This window comes from Microtus pennsylvanicus, chromosome 7 (genome assembly GCF_037038515.1).
Source record: "Microtus pennsylvanicus isolate mMicPen1 chromosome 7, mMicPen1.hap1, whole genome shotgun sequence".
NCBI classification, from domain to species: Eukaryota; Metazoa; Chordata; class Mammalia; order Rodentia; family Cricetidae; genus Microtus; species Microtus pennsylvanicus.
The window spans coordinates 92,472,835-92,496,391 of NC_134585.1; the positions used below are offsets into that span (position 1 = coordinate 92,472,835).

At 36.6% G+C, this 23,557-nt stretch overlaps 1 protein-coding gene across 3 annotated transcripts in view; it reads left to right on the top strand.

Annotated features, from left to right (window-relative positions):
* Positions 1-23,557, top strand: part of Ugt8 (UDP glycosyltransferase 8) — a 61,364-nt gene that overhangs the window by 32,193 nt on the left and 5,614 nt on the right. For all 3 annotated transcript variants that reach the window (XM_075981448.1, XM_075981449.1, XM_075981447.1), the window contains exons 3-4: positions 20,218-20,360; positions 21,296-21,372. In XM_075981448.1, the coding sequence (XP_075837563.1) occupies positions 20,218-20,360; positions 21,296-21,372 (220 nt within the window). The remainder of the gene's footprint in view (positions 1-20,217; positions 20,361-21,295; positions 21,373-23,557) is intronic.

Below are 23,557 nucleotides of genomic sequence, written 5' to 3' on the forward strand. Positions count from 1 at the left end.
CTTTTTTGAATAAGATTTTGTGAAATATTAATAATTTTAATTTTTAAATAAATGTTAGGATATAGGAAAATGTTTCAAGCTTTTAAAAACTTAATTTCATTTAAGTAAATTTCTAATGAGTATTTTATTTTTATTGTACATATTTAAATTTAGTTTTAAGTAAATAAAGCTTGTCTATGAAATTTTTATATTTTTAAAATAGTAATTGATGTGATATATCATTTGGATCTTTTTTCTGTTATAAAAATCCTATTTTTAACAGTTGAGAGGTAGTTGTCATGACAAATAAGAAAGGTAAAGATAAAAGAATTCACTTCTCTGCTAGACTATATATGACTTTTCATTCCCTTTCAGCTGAATTCCTCAAACCCCTACTTTCATTTTTCAAAGTAATAATGATGCTTTAATGTAAATGATATAGCTTACCCCACTAGATTTACTTTTGTAATAAATTTAAATGCTTTTAAAATTAGGATCTAATGTAATTCATACTGTGACTTAGCCTATTTGTGATCTCAACAGAGTAAATTCTAAGCTGGAGTTACATTCTATTCCCCAGCAATTTTCAACAGTGCCAGAAAGTACTACATTAACTTTATTTGCATATTGTAAATATAATCTGTACTCACATTGATAACACCACTTTTTTTTCAGCTGAATGGGGCCTCAAAATAGTACGAATATTTGAGTAATTTGTTATCGCTTTAAGAAGGCAGTATTAGGCACTACTGGTTACGACCAGTTGAGGCTTTACACAGCTGTGCACTTAGCATTTAATCATGCAATGAATTCCTAATGAGAAAATCAGACTGGACAAAGCATACCCAGTGAATCTGATACAATGCCATTTTTGTTTGAGAAACATAAATAAATACTCTTCTTACATTAGAGGTTTCATTAATAGGTATTTGTGTTTGGTATATAAGGCAGACAGATGCTAACAAAATGTCTTCACCTGCTGATAGTAATTTATCACTTTGAACCTTTCATAGAAATCCAGGGTCTCTTTGAAACAACACTAATCTTAGTCGTATTTCTGTCGGCATTTGATATTTACCTTCAGTATTTTAATTTTTCTTTCAACAGCTTCCTTTTTGTACCTACATGCAAAGTATCTAGTGATCTCTTCCCCTCCCCTTTCTGTCACTCCTAGCCAGAGACCTGTAGCCAAAAATCCCACTGTAGCAACCTTTCTCCAGTGATTTTACAGTGTCTCAGGCTGCCAGTTGCTACACTGTCCACTTCCTTTGATCAACAACACCAATTTCTAACCCTTGAATGTAGTATGTTATAGCAAAAGAAATGGCAGCTAAATTCGTTTATTGCAATAGAGCTGAGAACAACCTAATGTATTACCTTTCTAGGAGTAGTGAATATTTCATGCTGAAATTCGAGTTGGAAGGACAGCAAGGTGTTAAGTCAAAACAGTTATACCAGCAGTGTAATTAGACAGAAGATAGTGATTCAGGGCAATTGGATGAAGTACTCTAGATGCCCTGATGCTAGTTTTCCTGACTGGTCAGAGGTGAGATTATCCCTGCCAGGATTAGAATTTACTGGAGGAAGTAAATTCTCTGCTCATGCCATTCACATTTGAGTCACTACAGCATGTGTGACCAGTGCGTCTACTTTCCCTTTTAGGCTTGAGAAGCAAATAGGTCACACACACACGCAATACTGAGAAGGTAATGTCTTCAGGAAGGACTGTGTTTGGGGTTTATCTGGAACTTGGCCCTTGTAGACTAACTGTGCTTCATTAATCGCTACTGTCTGGCCTATGTTCTATAAAGAAGAGGGGGAGCCTGAGCTCGAGATCTAGGAGTTTGAGCCTCAGGTCTGCCACCAAGAGCTGCTTTTATTTTCATGAGGCTAGAACATCAACATGACCTTTCTGAGTCAAGTGTTCTTTGTAATAAAAGACATATGCTAATCTTTTCAATATTATAGGCATTAGTTGTAGATAAATTAGAATATTTATATTTACAAACTATGGAGCATTGTTATAAAAATAAAAGATTACCATAGTGTGCTATGGTAAGTAGCATTACTATTTAAATATATATAAATAAATATTATGTACTCAATAAAGACAAGCTGTGTTTTCAAATATTTAGTGGAGAATAATATACAGTTTAAGTACATTTCTCCTATGAAATCCAGAAATAAGCCTTTTTAGAAGCCTTATTTGAATTATACCTAAGAACTTGAAAGTGAATCTAAACAATATTGGAAAAGCTGGAATAAATGTTACAATATCCAGGAGCTGAAACTGCTGTCTCTGACCCACCATAGCCACTTTGAAGCCTCTTTCACATTGTTAATTTGTTTTAATAGTATGTCTTCTAAATATCTTTGTTATTTTATTTCCAAACCCTTGGGAGTTTAAAACAATAACTCTATAGTAAAAGGAGACATGGGGTGGGTGGTGAAAAAAGGATAGCTTCTTTCCAGCTGAATTGTCAGAGGAGAGACACTCCTTTAGAATAACAAAGCAGTGTACACGATTCCAAAGGGCAAAGGGTCTTGGTCCGTTTACTACCATAGACCCAAAAGAAAGGCACTGACCACAGTGGCACAACTCATAATTATGTTGTTAATCTTACAACTCTGGGCATTCAAGGAAGGGAACACAGCACACTTCCTATAGGGGCTTCCTCAGTAATAGGTTGTAGTAGTTACTTTTCTTGTAGGCGTGGCAAAATACCTGACAGAAGCAACTTCTAGGAGGAGTTTGCTGTGACTCATAGTGTCCATCACGGCGGGAATGGCCTAGTGACGGCGGTTTGAGGCAGCTGGCCATGCTTATTCTCCTGTCAGGAAGCAGAGAGGGGAATGCTTGTACACAGCTTAATTTCTTTATTTCTATACAGTCTGAGATCTCAGCACATGCAATGACTTCATTTTTCCCCAACTAGAGTGAATCTTCCAAGCCTGATTTGTAACCTAATGTAGAAACCTACACACAAACCACGTCAAGAGGCTTGCTTCTGTTTTATGATTCTAAATCCCATCAGATTGACAATCAAGATTAATCACCACATAGGCTTCATGGAAACTGAAGGTTCTAGATTGGGGCAATCCACACAGACTTTGCATTTAGCTGAAGAAATCCAGACTTCCTCATCAACATAAGTTCAGAGTATTCATCTCCTAACTGAAAAGTTTGTGTGAAATTAGCCTTTAGGATTATAAGCTAACAATTATAGCCTTAATACATTCTTTCCACTAGATTAATATTATATATCTTAAACCTCTAATGGATTTCCTGAAATCACCTGTGACACAGAGTAGCATATGTATGCATTGATGCATAATGCTTGCTTTAAATAGCAAAAACAGCCTCCAGGTATGTTTTTGATTATCATAATTAAGCCAGAAAAATAACACTTAGAAGATTTGAAATCATTCGTTTATTCAGTAACACAGGATTTAGTGAAACAGATTAGTTTCGTTCTAAAGAAGCTTAAGCCTCATGAGGAAGGCAAACACTACTAATCACATTAAGTAAAATTTGGAAGCCCTGTGACATGTTAATCATGAACAACTGGAAGTAAACAGGGATCATAATGAGATTTTTCCGTGAGGGTCCCAGGATGTTCACTCTGGTACTTAGGCCATTGGCTTCTGTACCTGAGCAGTAGGCATGCATAGTAAGTTAAACAACCTCATCACAAAATGCTTGGTAGAATAGTTAGGTCTTGGAATGGAGTCATAATGACATCACCATCATCATCAACAACAACAAATACAGCCTGAGATGTTTTAGAGACATTGCTATATCCTCTCTATCTTATTCTTTCTTTTTTCTTTCCATCATTTCTATATTAACTCACGGAAGTCACTGTATACAATATTAGGAGGGACAGTATCTACCACAGGTAGAGAACCAATAAACCCACATTTTGTTTTGGAATAATTATAAAGCCTCACTGTCCAAAAGCAGGGTTTATATGGTTCGTTTTTCAAATGGTTATCAACTGATAAATTCATTACAAATTAATGAAGCCTCCTGTCTCAGTCCAGGATTAACTGTTTTCATAACCAAGGTTATACTTTAAGTTAGAATGTATAAATCATAGATTCCAGTTCTCGGGAGTAATGAGAAAGTTATTTTATAATTTAAAATATTAGACTAAGAAAATATACCATTTTCAAAATAGAAAAATAATTTCCAGTACTTTCACATCTTAGAGGATGTTTGATAGAATTTTTTCATGCCACATTGTGCCTGACTAGCGTTGCAGTACTGTTAAGACCTGTGGTACAGAGCTGGTGAGATTACTCGGCAGGATAGGCACCGGTCTCCAGCATTACACCTGAGTTCCATTCGTGGGACCCACGTGGTAATAAACTGACTCTTGAACGTTGCCCTCTGACCTCTACATGAGCACACAGCATGCTCAGATCTGAATACACACAACGTAAACACAGTGTACTGAGATGAGATTGTTTTAAGGACTGAGGGTTGTTTGACAGGCTCATAAAGCAGGAGAAGAACCACTGTGGTAGACTAGAAACAGATGTATTAAGGGATTGGAGTGAACTCTGAAAAGAAGAAAGGTAAAAAATGCAAAATTTTTTGACCCTGAAACATACAAAGTTGAAATTTGGTGCAATTCTTAGATTAGACATGTCCCTGTCCATCGCCTGAACTAGCTGTCCTTGTATTCTGACTGAAAGATCCATATTATAATTTTATGTCTACCTGGGCACTGAAAAGTAATACTAATCTAACTTATAACCTTAAAGTAAAATTTAAAAGTTGTAAGATAAATTTTAATGTTTTTAAGTACATGTAAACTCATTATATGATAGAAATAAACATTAAGGAAGGAAGCAGCAGGGCTCCTTATTGTCACATCGTAGAAGTGGGGAGATGGCTCAGTCAGTAAACTCCTTGATGCTGGAGTATGGACATCTAAAGTTGGATCCATCCAAGTTTTTTTTTTAAAAAAAAAAAACCATAGCAGTGCATATATGCAATCTCCATGCTGGGAGGCAGAGACAGGAGAAGCTAGTGTAGGCAAGTGGTGAGCATCATTTAAGTGAGTCATCCTGTTTCAAAAAGAAAAGATGAACTGAGAAAGACACCTGTTATCGATCCCTGGCCTCCGTGTATCACATATACACACAGGATCAATACAGAATTCTCTCTCTCACACACACACCAATACACACATGCGCGCACGCATGCATGCAGGCTTGCACTCATGCATGCACACAAGACCGCCTTTCTCAGAATACAAGAACAAAACTTTATTTATAAACAATTAATTGCACTCTATTTCTCTACGACTTATGCCTTAAGATCCATGAAAATAATATATGCCTTTTGAAATGAATATTTTCTTTATCATACACCAACAGAAAGCCAAGCAGTAAACTTAGAAAATAAATAGCTCTGACAGAAGGGACAAGCAAATTGAAGTTCTGCCTATTGAAATGTTCAGTGCCGAGTTTACTCAGCTGTCTGTGCAGGGTAGGTGATTCAACAACATGCTGCTGCCCTGTTGAGTGAAAATAAAGGAAGCAAAGTATCTACAGATCAAAACGGTGATTTGAAAATAGTACAGTAGCCTCATCCTGAGAAGAAAGCCTCAGTGAAGTTCTACGCCCTGATTGTACTCTCTCTCTATATATATACATCTAGCTGTAAGGTAGATAACAGCTGATTTAAGTGCCTAATGTAGTTTGGCCATGACATTGCCTAAAGTGATTATAACTCACTCTGTTTTGTTATGTTAAAAACCATAACAGTGCATAGTTGCAATCTCCGTGCTGGGAGGCAGAGGCAGGCGGATCTCTGTAAGTTCAAGGCCAGCCTGGTCTACAAGAGCTAGTTCTAGGACAGGAACCAAAAGCTATGGAGAAACCCTGTCTCGAAAAAAATCAAAAAAAGAAAAATATTACCATAAAGTAGACTGTGGCTTTAAAGGATGGGAATACAATGCTGTTTTGTGCTGGTTATTTCAATGATATTTTATTTTGTATGTTTGGTTACAATCAAAGATTATAAATTGCCAGGGCAGGACTCTGTTAGTAAGGGTCATAGTTTTTCTGATTTGTTTATATTAAATAATGAAAATGATGTTTGTATACAAAATGATGACAACGGCTTTGATCTACAGGTAGGCCTTCATAGTCAGGAAGACAGAAATCAATTATTAAAACATTATTCGAAATCTAATATTCTATTATTCTAAATAGTCTATCTAGATTATTAATCTAATAAATAATCTATTATTATTGTATAGCCAGGGATAGTAAACATGAATCACTTTAATTGTATTTGGAGAAATAGGCAGGAATATCCTTGAAAAGCAGCATTAAACCCTGCAATTTCAAGAAATTGTGAGTTTTTTTTTTTGCCTTTCATTTGGTGCTAATTAAGAGGGAGTTTATGAGGATTAGAGAAAAATGTTATGCCACATGTGAGACTAATAATATTGAGGGGCTTTTAGGTAATATTGTTTTAAAGTAAGGTTCTCTTTCATAAACACCAGTATTCGCCTATGTATTGCTGAGCTCTGTTCACATCCATAGCATGTGACCAGCAAATGCCTATTAAGAATGCATGTGTAATTTTTGCCAGTTTCTCAGAGAAACATCACAAGTGTTTATTAAGTTATTCTTGAGAGCTAGAGTTCTTAAGGGTTTGAGTGACAGAAGAGATAATAATACATTTCCTCCAAAGAATTCTTGAGAAGAGAATTGGGTGTAAACATACATGAATACAGAGATAATGTTTTGTCATATTTAATATGCATAATAATAAATATTGCATGAGATTCACAGTGGATCTCTAAAAGACAATTAGCTCAGCGATGCCTCTGGCAAATGCACTTAGATTTTACTGTTTTACAAAATTTACAAGTAAGGACCTAGAATATCGTTCGTGTGGCCTATTGTTCCTTTGCAGTCTATTATGATCATTTCCATTGCCAGGCTTTAAGGTTTACTTAGTACCTTTGAAAAGGCAAAGAAACACGTAATATGATCCTTTACAGAGAGTTTTACACTACCCAGACTCTGGCACATAACTGTAATCCTGTCTCTCAGAGGCTGAGGCAGGAAGGCTGAATCTAAGACTAGTTTGAACAGCAGAGTAAGTTTAAGGCCATTCTGTGCTCAATAGTAAGACATTATCTAATAATTAAAGGTAAAACAAAATAAAGAATCCTATGAAGTTTATTAATGACATAGAACAAAACTACCTGTTAGTGAAAAAAAATTCATTTATTTAATTTTTTACTGATAATAAAGAGTATAAATAAAATGACAAAACACATAAACTATGGGAAATTTGCTAGGAAAAGGGTAGCTCCTTATTTAATTGCACTGAATGAATATATACATTATTTGTATTGTGCAAAACAAGACAATACTCCAGCTTCAATTGTTTGTGAGTTAAAAAAAAATACAGTGCACAGAAGAACTGATGATCTTTGCTGAAAGAGCACCTAGGAAATCGTTGTGACTTAGTCATCAAAATAGAGTCTCAGAAGTCATACTTATCCCTAAGGTTCCATGGGAGAGTTGCATCTTATAGAAAATGATGTAAGTTACTCTTTTTGCTTCTAGTTTTGTGGGATTTTTTTTATTTTTTTGTTTTGTTTTGTTTTGGCTCTAAAGGTGGTAGAGAGCTAGCACCATCCCAGGTGCTTTCAAGGAAAGCCATTTCATTAAGTCAGATATTCTTGATAGGCATTAGCCTTAATTCTCCTCCAAAACCCTGGGGTGAGGAAATATCACAGCAGGGTTCCTATTCAGACTTGACTTCCATCATACCACGACATGGGGAATGCCCAGAAAGTAAGTGTGTGTGTGTGTGTGTGTGTGTGTTCGTATTTGTTCCAAGTGCATTTAAACAAAGTGCTGCTTAGATACCTTCCTGTTACCCAGTTGTTTGGGAAGTTCACAGGCCAACTTGTCACAACTGTAACGTGGGAATGTAGGTTTGCCACCATTGTGCACAGCCATTGCAAACCATCCAGAGTTTGAGATACAGCAGAACTCTTTGTAGCTTAGGAGCTTGACTATAAATTTAAGGAAAAGAAACATCTCTGTCAATAGGATTTATTCTGATCTCTTAATTCACAACTAGAAACAGGTAGTGTCAGTGATCATCCTTTTTATAATCATGTTGGTAGCTGTAAGACATTTCATAAAATATATCAGTTGTAATACATGAGATCTTTCAGAGGAGTGTAATCTGAGGTATAATGTTTCTGTCAACTGTTTCTTCCCAAAGACCTTTAGTAATAGCTTCTGAATTTATTTTCCTTTCTTTTTATGCTTACTTGTTTATGAGTAATTATTTATTTATAGTAGCTAGAGTCCCCTAACATTTATATACCTATTAAGAGCTGTTAAGACACGTTGGCTTGTTTAAGCTTCATAAGTTCTCTATCAGGCAAGAACTGCTATGGCTTCATTTTGCAGATGAGGAACATTAGGCTCAAGGTATCCAAGTAACTCTCCCAAAGTAATGGTAGACAGGACTTCAAACTCACGCTGTGGAGTCTCAAACACTACTCTCTCTTCTCTCTTACTCTCTCATCGCTCTTATTATATCTTTATTAATGATTTCCCACTTCCCTTGTCTTCCTCCAAACCCTCCAATAAACTTGTCCTTTCTCTCTTCCAAATTCATGTCCTCTTTTAATTTTGTTGTTATTACATGTATGTGTGCTTCTAAATATATAAATACAACCTACTCAGTTTTTATAATATTGCTTGTCTGTATATATTTTCTGGGATGATAATTTGTTATTGGATAATCTGGTGGTGTCCTGTTCTCTGGGAAAGATTGTTCCTACTATGTTCCTTTGTTCTTGTATGCTAATCCACTGACCACAGAGAACATTTTATGATTCTTAACAGATTGTCTTATGTATAAGGTAGTGATTTTTTTTAATTTTTAAATTTTATTTTATGTCTGAGTATTTTGCCTCTTGAATGTATGTGAACCAAGTGCAAGTCTGGTGTCAGGTCAGAAGAAGGGAGTCAGATATCCTGGGAATAGAAGACAACATTTATCATATACATGCTGGAAACCAAACTTGGACACTGTGCAAGAGCAATAAATGATATTAATTGTTGAAGCATCTCAAAGGGTTCTCTTAATAAGATAGTTAAGTCTTGCTTGCCTCTAGGGCGGTTTTCTCATTCCCAGAAGAATCTGTAGCATCAACTTAATGCCATCCTCCCCTCTCTCTCTCCCTCCCTCCCTCTTTCCCTCCCTCCCTTTTCCCTTCTTCCCTCCCTCCCTTCATGCTTTTCTTTCTTTTTCCTTTTTGTTTCTTTCTATTTTTGTTTGTTTGTTTGGTTGGTTTTGGTTTTTTGGGGGGTTTTGGTTTTTTTTTTTTTTTTTTTTTTGAGACAAGATTTCTCTTTTTAGCCCTTGTTGACCTGTGACTCACTTTGTAGACCAGGCTTGCCTCTAACTCAGAGGTTCATCTTCCTCTTCCTCCCAAGTGCTGGGATTAAAGGCGTGTGCCACCTTTCTTTTAGGGGCCTTTGCTGAGTGGTCTAAGATTTTTCTTACTTGAGTCCCTCTATTCTTCATTACATGGGATGGAGTGTCATTGCTACATATTTGAAGCTACTCTGAGCAGATCAAAGTGATAACATACATACACAAGGAAGATGATGTGTGTCTTTCCTGTGATGAGGAAGTAGTATCTAAATGGTTTACATATGCTATTTTATAGCAAGAATCTATACAAAATAGTCTGTTCCTCCTCTTCTTTCTCATTTTCGCCTTCCTAGCTTAGTCAGATCCAGATTCATAATGATTGCTATTTAGACTTACTGTAGCAGTTAAAGGGAAAGACATTACTTTTTAAATGTTACCATTTTGGCACAAAAATGAGTTTTACTTACTTAAAATTTTGTTCAATTTTTCATGATCTTAAAATACTTAGAAGGAACAATTTTTTTTTAACTCCAGTGATAGTATAGAAGGTAAAAAAATATCTGTGGACTAAAGTGAGAAGAAAACAAAACAAACAAAATCAAAAAAGCAAAGAGGAATACAGCCAGGAAATAGAAAAGGCAGGTAAATGTATCCATAGGAAGTGGTGCTTACTCCCTGCAGTGCTGTCTGAGAGTTCTCCCTGTGTAGCATTGTTTGCTCCTCAAACAATGCCAATAGGTAGGGAACATGTGCTCCTGAAAGTAAGTCATGAATTTCTTGTTACTGGGTGAATTTGAAAGGCCTATGAATTGGTTCAGTTTTTGTAACTTTAGTCTAACAAGAACCTTAAATAGCATTTGCATTGTAGAGTTTATGGCCACATTGGCATTTTAGAATAAAGGCTATTGGGCAGGAATTTAAGAGATGTACATCTTTTTCTAATGGGGCTCCTGTTAATTCATGACTTGCTTTGATTTCTTTAGTACTAATGTGGATAATTTTAGCTTTTTTCCAATTAATGGGATGATGCTAGATTATCATGCACAACTTCTGGTCCAATCTTTTGCTGCAAGCTATCAATATAATATAAAGGTAGACTACTTTAAAGCAATCCAAATGATCCAGAAATTAATATTAATAATTTGTATTCAGAATACACCACAGAATAATGAATTTGCTCAGCTGGGTAGGTCTAAGAAAACCATGCATTATTTACCATTTTTCACGTTCACGCCATACACAGACAGTCCTGAAATTAAGAAGCTATATAAAATCAAAGTATATTTGTGTCATATCAAGTGCTTTCTGAATCCCAGCGTGATGCAGAAGGTGGCAGTGCCAATAAGTGGGTAGGGAGTTGACTACATCCTCTTTCCTTTCCCTAGAGGGCTGCTTTCATCTGCAGGATCTAAACAGCTGTGATTACCCCTCCATTGGAAACCTCAGTTTTGCTTTTACTCGTTGGAATGAGCATTAATTAACCATGTTAGTGTAAATTAAATTAGCTCCAGCTTTCTAGAAAACAGCCCTTTTCTGGGCTGCAGTGTTTCCAGCTACAAGTTGGGATGCTAAAGAAGTAGAAGAAATGAACATTGCTGGACAACTAGGTTCCTTTTCCCACAGTGATACATGCCTCTGTGTTTTATATAAAATAAAACTTGCATTGTTATAACCTGTTTTATGATTAAAATGACTATTCTCAGAATGGACTTATAATAATTTATGTTCCATGGGACACATTGTTTTTTATCTCCACTTTGAAAACTGATTTATATGCAGTTATTTAAATTCAGTGAACAGTGATTTATTCAGTGAGTAATGGTTTAAAATTGTGAACTATTCATTTTAAGCAGTAGTGTTTTGGACCAGTGGGTTTTTAAGCCACACTTGATTGGTATGTAGTGGTTTTCCCAAAATGAGTTCATAGTAGAGGTTCTGCCCTCAGGACCTGAGGTTTTGGCATCATTGATTCCCTCTGCCCAGGGGGCCAAAGGATTTACAGTGACTACCCCCTGTGGTTACACTTACTGCTTTTGGAATTGTGTTATGCCTAAATGGCCTAAAATCTCACCTGCATAGTGTCCTCTGGAACCATTGTACTCTACGTGGGAATATTCTACATCCAAATCTTCCTTTTATATGAGATGTGTTTTAAAAGTTTGCATTCACTACCACTTATAAATATATGATGTAATGTTTTACATTAAAATATATGCAAGAGTGGAATACACTGAGAGACTTGATTGCAGCTAGAATAAGGAGCGCAGTATACGAGAGCCTTGGATGAACCATCAAAATTTTGTTTTCTCATAAAATAAAAAGAATGCATTGATATTGAGAACTTAAAAATAGGGCAAAGATTAATGATTGATTAGAATTATTTGGTCTTAGGCTATAAGAAGAGCAAATTAATTCACATTTTAGTGCTATAGAGATAGCTGTGCAGTATTTACTGTCAGATGTTCTTGCCAGCTGTTTCTCTAGGATACCCAGAATTGCTGGTTTGGGATACAATGATGTTGGATTAACTAGAGTTCATTCTTCATTTACGTAGTCACTATTCAATCCAGATAGAATTCTTTCCTTAACCTGATTGTCCTGTTATTTTGCCAATAGAGTGAAATTTACTATTTTCTTTATGTAAGGTTATAGATGAAAGAGTATACAGTCTGGCAGGCTGTTTTAGTGTTTTTCTGCCTGTTTCTGTCTGAGGCACAAATGCTGTCCCTAAAATGATCACCCTTAGATCAGTGTACCCACTACCCATACCATTTTGGGTCACTAACTTTATTGTATAAAAGTACTTATCCAATGAGGAGTAAGAGGGAGAAGGCTATATATAGCATATACACTGTTCAGATGAGGCAAAACAGTGCAGCTGATTGAGATAACCACGATGGAGTCATGGGTATGTGGTCTTTGTGCAGCAGAAGATGCACCATTCCAAAAACATTTGAGAGCAACTGACGTAAGTGTCATCATCAGCCAGGAAAGATATATTTGAGTGGTTTACTTTGGAAATTTTAATTTAGACCAGTTTTAAACAAATTATCCTCTTTCTGTTTTGCCCTATACTGGTTTATAATTTAGAAACACCAAATAGCAATATCATAATATTAGAAAAAGAGTTTCTAATATTTATGATTAAATTATTATCTAGTGCTTTTTTTACAATTTTATTTAATTCAACTCTAAATGCGTTTCTAATGAGTTCTGGAAATATTTAGCCTACAACCTAAAATCATTGTCCAATTATTTCTCTGTCAGTGCCACTCTGAAATCAGGGAAAATTAAGATATAATACCAGATATTTAATGTAAATGAACTTGCTAAAATTTAAAATGTATTATTTCCAGGGAATCCATTTGGTCAGAATGCAAGTAATACAGCAAAGGCAGTGTTAATTCACTATTAGTATAGGCCAGAAATCTGGGCTGGACTTTGAACTCCCTGGCAGGAAACTATATCGTGCTCTTTTATATTCCTGGCATGTAGTCCCTAGCACGTAAAAGGTGGCCAATAAAAGTTTGTTTAACTGCGATTGCATGATTGATGAAATGACTGTGCCTCCAGATACAGTCAATGCACTCTGTCCTTTCCCTTTGGACCATAAGCCATTCACCTGTCCTTTTATTTTTGGCACCATATTTTTGCCATTTATTCTGACAGGAGATTAAGGAGTAGTTTATTTCAGGCTGCAAGCTATACTCTGCACTCATTCAGGAAGAAAGGTGCCTCATCTGCATCTTGGTCTCTTCCCTCTTGTGCACATGCTCATTTCAAATCAGTTTCCAGATCTCTTGCCTTCTCACATCTCTTGAATATTTGCTTACTTCTATAACATAAGAAAGATTACATGTCATTTTGAGAGAGTTTTTTTTTTCTTTTCTGGTCAGTTTCCTGTTTGTGTGGTATCTGCTCTTTCCCTTATCTTGTGGTTGCTTTGCACAGCACCCAAGCACCTTGCTGTGCTCGTATCCTTGGGATGTCCAAAATGCTTGTGTGCAGTTTGTTGAAGGTCTGAAGAACCTTGAAAATTTAACTCTCTTCAAAGGGTTTCAAATTTTGCTTACTTCCATTGTAACTGCGCTAGTAAAAATTAAAGGCCGGGTGGAAAGGAAAAAAGATGCCTTGGCGTCTCAGTGGGCACGATGTGTCTTCCAGGGCTGTTTCGTTCTCTCAGATGTTCAGTGTTAGACTCAGCCCTCACCTTGACATTGATCTCTCTACTGCATCTTTAGCTTAGTTGTGGCTGACTCCTGGATGAACTTGGAAAACATCTGAATTTTCTACAAAACATGATGACTTGATTTGATACTGCATGAAAAAAATTGTACTATGTTTCCTTTATGTATTATAACTAACTTAGTTCTGAGGAATGTAGAATATGGTAACAAAGTGTAAAAGAAAATAATGACTGTCCTGTCTTCCCATTTCTTGGGATGCCTGTGTTTTGAACTGGAGTTACAGATAGGTGTGAACTGCCATGTAGGTGCTGGGAATGGAACCCAGGTCCTCTGGATGAGCAGTCAATGTTCTTAACTGCTGAGCCATCTCTCCAGTCCCTGGATGCATGTATTTTCATCCCATTATAATGTATGTCTTCCTTATTAGTCATCTTGGCTAGGGGAAAGAGGAGACCTGCTTTTAACGGACAGAGTATCTTTTAAGAAGCTGTACTCTCAATGTCCTGTGATGTAGGCCTGCACTTGTGGGGGTGAGGAAGTCAGACTTCCAGTGTCTTGACTAACATCACACAAGTGGGGGGACAGGACTTTAAGGAAAACCTTTTCCCAAGCATGAATAGTGTCGGGTACATGTTCATTTTGAGTAGTAATTTTTATATATCCATTCTTTTATTTCATGTGTGTGTGTGTGTGTGTCTGTGTCTGGACACATGAATGCTCATGGTATATGCTGGTGTGTGGAGGTCATCCACTGTCTTTTGTATTTTGAGACAGGATCTCTCATTGAGCCTACAGCTCACCGTATTGGCCAGGCCAACTTCTTGCTCCATGATCTTCCAGGACCTGCCTGTCTCTTCCCCTCGTGCTGGGGTCCCAACTGGGGCCTGGCTCATCTGACTCTTGCATGGGTGCTGAGACTCTGAACTCAATTATCCAGACCTACGCAGCAAGCACTTTACCCTATGCTATCTACGTAGCTCTTACCTCTACATTTTAATTGATATTTTTATTTAGTCAGTCTTGTTTAACTGTTTTGGCAATACTTAAAGATAATGTGATGCCTGGAGCTGTTTTTAAAAGATTTTGTATCAAAATATTTGCTATTATTCTACTTGCTGAATTTTACAAAATAAATACTTCAATTATTTACATCCCACCTGACCTAAGCAGAACATTCTTTATATCAAACATGGTAAAATGCAGAAAAAAGCCCTATTGATGCTGGTGTTGGGAACAACAAAAGCGGCCTCAGCGCCCTCCTCCTTGTCTTGTATCGCCATCTTTGTGTAGGACTTGCTCACAGTCCAGGCATTCTTTCCTCCAGAATGCATGGGGCTGACAAAGGATTCAGTGTTACTGCTTTCTTGTCTATGCTGGCCCTCTCTCAAGGCTCTCAGTTTTGAGTGGAGAAAGGGGTGTAGGTCTGAATCACAGGGTGCCAGAACGACATACCTAGAACTGGCTGCTGCAACCCAGTCTGTTCCCAAGCATCAGTCCTTTCTAAGTCTGGAAGATTCTGATACCCTCAGAATGAAGCCTTAGTGAGGGTGGAGACAGGACTGTGCCACCTAATCTTCAGTTAGATTTTTATCCTGTCCCTTTTATCTCAACATCCATCAGGTAAAAATATTCCCTAAAAATACTGAAATTGTTATACATTTGGATCATTTCTTTGCTGTATGCTTTATTTTCTTTTCTACCCCGGTCCCTGTCACAGACCCCAGCTACTCTACTCCTCCATGCTGAACAGGGGTGGGCTATTGGTCAGAGAATATACAGAACTACCGGATGTCTGCTTCCTCTGACCAAGTCAAGTCATTTGGTATATAACTGATCCAGAGAAAGGATCTCTCAGCTAGAAAACAAATCACCATCTAGTCATGTTGTGGCTGTTAAAGGAGGCAGATATTTTAACATACAGAATATTGAGATGATAAATGTAAATCATACATATTTTCCCTATTATGTTTTCTTTACTGCAAAAGACTTCATACTGCAAGAAGACACTATAACTACATTTATTTTGAGCTTCTCTGTTTAAAATACTCATATACAAAGAGAACGAAAGAGAGCACACATCTGGCTATTAAATTGTATAGAAATGTAATTTTTTATCCATCTATAGTTTAGTAACATCTGACATCTGTTACTATACGTTCATGTAGAACACTTGATTCACTGTTTTGATCTTTGGCCTTTGTTTATATTTCTATGATGGGAGAGTTATTTCAATGAGGTTGGATTCCTCCGAACCCTTAGGAATGAGTATCAATCTTGAACATAATGGTGTTTGAAGCCAAACATCTCTGCTCTGTACCTGCCATGCCACCTGGTGGTGTAAAATTCAATGCTGTGCTGACATCTAAATATAAAGGAATGGATAAGATTCTGAATGTACATTTTGAATAAACTGAATTGTGTATTCTGTGCATATGTGCATAAATACCCACAGTACACACAGGAAGTAACATTGTTAGTGGGAGCTTTGATTTGAAAAAGTAATTAAAATATAGCAAATGTACAAATAATCTAATTACAAAATAAAATATAATGAGATGATTTGAACCGTGCAAATATTTAAATTACATTATAAAATAACAGTAAAAACATTTCAGAATTATTAGGGATGACAGATAAGTGGAGCAGAGTATGATTTATAAGGCAACTAAGGTGGTGACAGTTTGAAAACCTGAGGAGATGAAGTGTTCAGTACATAGAACTGAGGAAGCTGACTCAAAGAATGGTTAAAGCTAATGATGGAGGCAGGGATGGTGGTGCACACGGAGGGGGAGGGCGAGTAAGGGATGGTGATTGCATAAGGATAATCAGGGCTACATGGCTAATATCAGAGTATCAGGAAGTATATAGACAGACCCTGACTCAAAACATGTCCATGTGTGTGCATGTATGTGTACAGGTGCACATGCATATGTGTCTGTGTGTTGATTTGTGTGCGTGTGTGTATGTATGTCGATGTGTGTGCATGTATGTGTGCAGATACACATGTATGTGTGTGTCTGTATGTCAATGTGCGTGCATGTGTGTGTTCAGGTACACATGTATGTGTGTGTATGTATGTCGATGTGTGTGCATGTATGTGTGCAGATACACATGTATGTGTGTTTATGTATGTCAATGTGCGTGCATGTATGTGTGTAGGTACACATGTATGTGTGTGTCTGTCGATGTGTGTGCATGTATGTGTGCAGGTACACATGTATGTGTGTGTATGTCGATGTGTGTGCATGTATGTGTGCAGGTACACATGTATGTGTATGTATGTCGATGTGCGTGCATGTATGTGTGTAGGTTCACATGTATGTGTGTGTCTGTATGTCAATGTGCGTGCATGTATGTGTGCAGGTACACATGTATGTGTGTGTCTGTATGTCGATGTGTGTGCATGTATGTGTGTAGGTACACATGTATGTGTGTGTCTGTATGTCGATGTGTGTGCATGTATGTGTGCAGATACACATGCACCTACATCTGTGTGTTGGTGTGTGCAGGTATACATGCATGGGTGTGCATGCATGTGGAGATCAGTCTCAGACATCAGGTGCTTTTACAGTCATGCCTCACCTTATTTGAGGCAGGGTCTCTTGATGACTTTGCTAGAAAGTCAACTAGCACATACCAGGGTCCTTCTATATATACTTCCTCACTGCTGGATTATAGACATGCACTGCTTTCCCCAGCTATGGATCTGAACGAAGTCTTTGTGTTTGCAGAGAACGGAGTTTGCCAATTGACATCTCCCCAGCTTCCTATTTTGTTTTCTGAAATTTTAACTTTCTTTTAATGTCTCATAAATTCTCTTGAAATATGTATTGATAATACACTAAGCTTATTTTTATAAATATTAAAATCATACCAACATTAACGTTTACAATGTTTCAGGCATTTTATTACTCTATCTTTATTCCTATTTTTCTTTTATTAGAGATTTCATGTGTGTTTATTAAAGTTTTATGTTTATTAAAGTTTTCTTCAAGTGCATTTTATACACTTCAGTTTAGTTTCTTCTATATCTGTTGATGCTGTTGGTGTTGTAAACTTTTAGTCTTTTTTTAAAAAAATCGATATTTTTTGGAGGGAGTTAGGAAGTTTCTAAATACTTTTATATTTTATAACACTAAATTTTTGCAGGAAGGGTTTTTTAAATATTACACATGTTATCTTGTAATTAATTTTATTCAAGAATTAAAATGATTTGGACTGTATCATTGATGAGTTAAATTCTGGGAGGTAGTCAGTGTGTACATAGAAAAGATGACATCTAGGGCTTCCCAGCCTATCAGGGATAGAGGCGTACTTTTTATGAAATTCCAGTTTCAAAGTCTTTACTATGGACTTAGCAGCCTTAAGATCCCTGTAACCTCTAGCTAAAATGTGTTCATGCTATCTGCATGTATTTCTAGCCAAACCCAAAGCTCAGCCCCTTCAGCCTTCCTATTGCCCATCGGTCAGTTAAATATTCTGTGCACCTGTGGAGATTAGAAACCAGGGCGGAAGGAGGATTGAATCAGCTAGAAGCCAGGTCTCCACGCTTTCCCCATCTGTACTCTGGACATTCTCCTCATCTGTTTGATCTCCAGCCCAGTGTGAATGTCCACTTGAAGCCGCAATGCCCCTTCTAAGCCAAGAAAGGCATTAAATACTGAAAATACTACTTTCCAGTAGGTAACCATGATGATTACAGCTTTTTCTACTTCTTTGCCTGTTAGTGAAAATTAAACAAATATATTCTTACGGTGGTTAATAATTGTGGTCAGAAAGGGGAGGGAAAAAACTAGATGTGTGGGCTTCATTTTACATCATGCAGAAAAAAAAATCTGGAGAAATGCTTATTACATAGAGTTCACTAAATCTCTACAACCTTTCAGGCCTATGAAAGAAAATTTAAATGATGTCATCACTGTCCGGCATCTGAGTTAACATTTTGCAGATGGCACTGATCCTAAAATTGAGTGGTAGGAGGTAAAAACGTGCAGGAAGGACATGGGGAAAGGTGCCGCTCTTCGTGCATTCTCCATAGAGCAGTTTTACCTGTGTTAGTGTTAGCTATATCTGCCTTAGAGCTGTGCAGAAAATTTACATTGTAAATAGCTTTTTTCTTCTTCTTCTTACTTAGAGTCTGCGGATCCCATATTCATATTTTCATCCTGTGAAATAAGGCTTGGTAAATGTAGCAAAAACTAAATTAGGAGTTTTGATCCTAAGTTGAGATAGCCTCTGTTTCTTTTATATACTTATAAATCAAGTTTCTTAGAAAACATTGTTTAAGATATGTGTCTACCCAATAATCATAGTGCGTTTTCTTCACTGGCTATAGGATCTACCATCTTAACCATCTTTGCTCTCTGCTTTGCAGGGTTTTGACTCTCTAAATCATTTGGGATATAAACTGTGGTCCTCCCCATCTTTCTCTAGGAATGAAATGTCATAAAGCCTCTTTATACAAGTATTGTTAAATAAATAAATAAATAAATAAATAAATAAATAAATAAATAAATAAATAAACGTTCCATGTTCCTTTTATATAGGCAAGCATGGTACCACTGTGATACAATTCTTAACATGTAGTGCTCTTTGGCTGTGGTCTGTGTGCTCTAGAAAGTGATATGAAGCCGTAAAACCACACTGACACAAGGCAACGATTCACTGATGCTGAGCAGAAAAGCAGAGTCTGTGCAGTGGCATTGACAGCACGCTCTGCACCACAAACACCAAAACAAAACTAGGTCAGGCCATAGCCTTGTGTTTAAGGCTGCCTGGGACATACCAGTCAGCAGCAGAGGGTTATCCTTAAGGGAGTCTTCTGTGCCATCAGATGCATTGGACCTCTTAGTGCTCACACAGTCAACAGCTTCCACAGCTTTGAGAAAGATTCATTCACACAGATGAGCTGCCAATAACTTAAGACTTGTGCTTGCAGAACCCAGCTGACAGGAGTGGCCCCTATGGATGGGACTGTTTTCATTTCTAGTACAAGTCATCCATCCTAGCCAAAACTGAAACAGTTGACTGAGGAGTTTAGATGCAGGGCTTGTCACTTGGTCTGTTTGGATATTTGCTCATACACTTCCTATTCATGGTTCAACTATTAGAATGTTCTGACTTTTGAGGTCTCACACTATTAGCTTTTGGTTTACTTGGGTTGTTACTCACTGAACTTAAAGAAAACAAAATTAAAAAACTTGTAATCCTAGTTAAATGAGCATTATCAGAAGAAATATTTTTAATTTCATTTACTTTATGTATATGAGTGTTTTTCCTACATGTGCATGCATGTATGGTCAGAGGTCAGAAGAGAGTGCCATATCTCCAGAAACTATAGTTATGGATGGTTATAACCTGTGTGTAGGTATTGGGAACTGAACTTAAGTTCTCTGCAAGAGCGGCAAGTGCTCTTAACGCCTAAACAATCTCTCTGCATCCTGAAATAAACCTTTTAAAGTTGTTTGCAGTTTTTAGTGGAAAATGCCAAGTACTTCTTTTTTTGTTTGTTTAAGGAAATTATATGAAGATTTTTTTTAAAAGCATATTTGTGATACCTTTGACTGAACTGTGTTGTTCTTCATAAAATTACCTTCCATTTTTCTGTTATAGGATCTGCAGAGTTGGGTAAATGGTGCTCAGGAACATGGCTTTGTCCTGGTGTCTTTTGGAGCTGGTGTCAAGTATCTGTCAGAAGACATTGCTAACAAACTGGCCGGAGCTCTGGGGAGATTGCCCCAGAAAGTGATTTGGAGGTAAGGTCATGGTCATTTAGGTGTTGAGTCTTAGTTTCTCCTTATTTAATCTTCGCAACATGGAGCACCGAAGCATGGGACATTGGTTCACTGGCTAGATTAGATGATCTTGAGGTTTCATTTTGTTTCTAATGCATTGAAATCAATAATTAATTCATAAAGATCCATGACTGATAAAAATAACTACATACAAAGAATATATGATGTGGAATGAGATAGTCCAGGTTGGATACACTTTTATGTTTCCTTCAAATTAAGCTGTCATTTTTTCTTATTTTAAAAATTTATTTGTAGTTTCAAGCCTGTCTATATTTTTCTTCAAATCAGTTTGAAATGAGTTAGATAATGATGAATGAGTAAATAATTTAAATACTTTATTAATTCAGGCACTTTGCACTCTCCCTGTGTTCTCTAAACTTTATTAATATTTCCAGGCTCTTAATATGAAAGACTGAGCTTCTGAAAGTCTCAGTAACTTACCAGATAATTTATGCTGGCTAAGATAGACTCTGAGATACATAGCAGCTTCCTGAAGGCATTGCAGCAGGGTTTCAGAACTGCATACTTCATTGAACATGCATCTCTTTGCATTTACACTGTATTGGGGATGTAATCGTGAACACAACTCCACAATAAAGAAAAATGTTTTCCCAGGCCATTATAGAGACTCTGAATTGTCTAGGTTTTAACCTTCATAATGTTTTGTAAGGCTGGGCTAGGACAAGCTCAATGACTGGGTTCTGAGCATACTTTCCTCTCATGACTCTAGCTCCGTTGAGATTTCCCCATCAGTCTTAACCCAGGTACTAAACTAAAATTTCATTCATAATAATATCAGTAGTTTATCATGTATCATAACATTTGTAAGTCTACAAAATGAGCCCATGTCCTAAGTCTTCATTTCTGAAAGAGTGATTATCTGGTATTCATTTTAGGTTTTCTGGAACCAAACCAAAGAATCTAGGAAACAACACTAGGCTCATAGAATGGCTGCCGCAAAATGACCTGCTTGGTAAGTCAGCGACTGCACTTAACTGAACTGATATGTAAACATGGTGCCAGTTCTTGAATGGTCTAAAAAATGTGTGCATGATTTCTGTTGGACTCAGTCTTAATCTAGTACTTCAAGTCTTAAAATTCAGACCTGTGGTTCAAAATTTTGTTCATTGGAAAATCATTTGTAAGTTGCAAGAATCTATAATTAAAAACTTTAAGCAATCACCATACAATTTAAATTTTCCATAAAACACACATAAAGTTGTATAGTAGTAGTAAATAAAGCTATTTCGGACTATGTTAATTGGTAAAAGTAGTAAAATTTAAACAACACAGAGCACAGACTGATGTTATATTCATCTACAGATTTATCTAAGTCCTAGATAATTGGGAGTTATTCTATTGTCTGAAACCAAGGAAAAGCCAAAAACCAGGAAAATAATTCACTTAAGTATAATTTGATCATTTGTTTTAATTCTTACTAAATTACTAAGTTTTGATAAAAAAAAACATTTGTTTTAAATTTTTATTTGTTGTGATTTTGGTCTTTAACACAAAATTAAAATACTATTTGTTTATCTTTGAAATATGCCTAAGTATAAAGTATTTTACTTAGTTTAGTGAGTACAGAAAATAAAATAAACACTTCTTTCATTAAATTTTTAGGAATACTATTTTGAGATGTTAAGCTCTTTTGTCTTTTTGTGGAGCCCGCCATCTAGCTACCAAATAAATCACACGGAGGCTTATTATAACCTATGAATGCTCAGCCATGGCTTTGCTTGTTTCTTGCCGGCTTTTAACTTAAATTATCCCATCCACCTTTTTCTTCTGGGCTTTTATCTTTCACTATTTCTGTATACCTTTCTTTCCTTCTTGGGTGACTGGCCCCTGATGTCTGCCTCTCCTTGTTCTTTTGTTCCTTGTTCTCTTCCTCCCAGAGTTCTTATCTGTATCCTCTCTGCCTCCCAGTCCTGCATATCCTTGCTCCTTCCTTGCTATTGGCCATTCATCTCTTTATTAGGACCATCAGGTATCTTAGAGAGGAACAGTAGCACAGCTTCACAGAGTTAAACAAATGAGCAGAAACAAAAGTCACACACCTGAAAATAATATTCCCCAATAGGCTAGCCACTGGGTTGTCATCCTTTAATGTGTATTAAAGAAATGATAAGAAACTGTTGATCTGAACAATATGGGACACCACTTATATGATAATAGTAATGCCAAATATCAAATAAAATAACATTTTAAATTTATTACTCTTAAAACACTGGAAATAATCCTAAAAGACTTCAAAATTATGACTTAAATTTGTACTTATTTTAAAACATACTTTCTAGACACTACAGTGGTTTTATGATTCAGACATTTTATTTTCTTTATCATTATTATTGTTGTTTTTAAAAATAAGCTATCATGTAACCCAAGTTGTCCTTGCCCTCAACTATGTGCTGAAAATTTAGGAGTGTACCACCAAATAGTTAAATAATTTGTGAGTCTGAGTGTGTGCGTGCCTGTTGAACCCAGGACCTCACACCTGATCAGCAAGCACTGTTGGCATGCACTCTACCTCCAGGCTACAGAACCAACAATTTCAATTTTTCATGATAATTAACTTTTGTGTATAAGTCCTCAGTTCCTAGCTCATTCTAAGTGTAGTAAATAAAACAGAGCAAAAATGAACAGAGCAGTTTTCTTTTCCCAATACTTTCATGTTTTCCTTCTCTTTGCTGTTGTGACCTCTGAATCCATACAAGGGTGGAAAAAGCAGAAAAATCATATAGAAAACTGACCACTTGCTAGGACAGTGCAACAAGGTGAAGGTTTCACCTAGGAAAACCTGATCTTTAAATGTGGGACCAACAGCAAAACACAGCAGTTTAGTGGTCTGTGAGGAGGACCTCTTCCAGGCTCCCCCAGGTTCTCCCTGTTTCAGGATTCTTACTTGTTAGCGTTTTGACATTACTCCAAGAATCACCTCTGCCGGGGTGGTGCTGGCTTCCCTAATCAAAGATTCATCCAGGACAAAAAGCAGGCACCAAATAGCTGTCTTCTCCCTTCACCCTCTAGTATCTCCTTTTCTTCAGATGCCATCTCTACTTGATTTTTCAGTGTTGGACATGGTAGTATGGATTTGCTAAACTAAGAAGTTCTGCTGCTAAGAAGTACTTTTAAATCTGATCCTTAATTTAATCTGA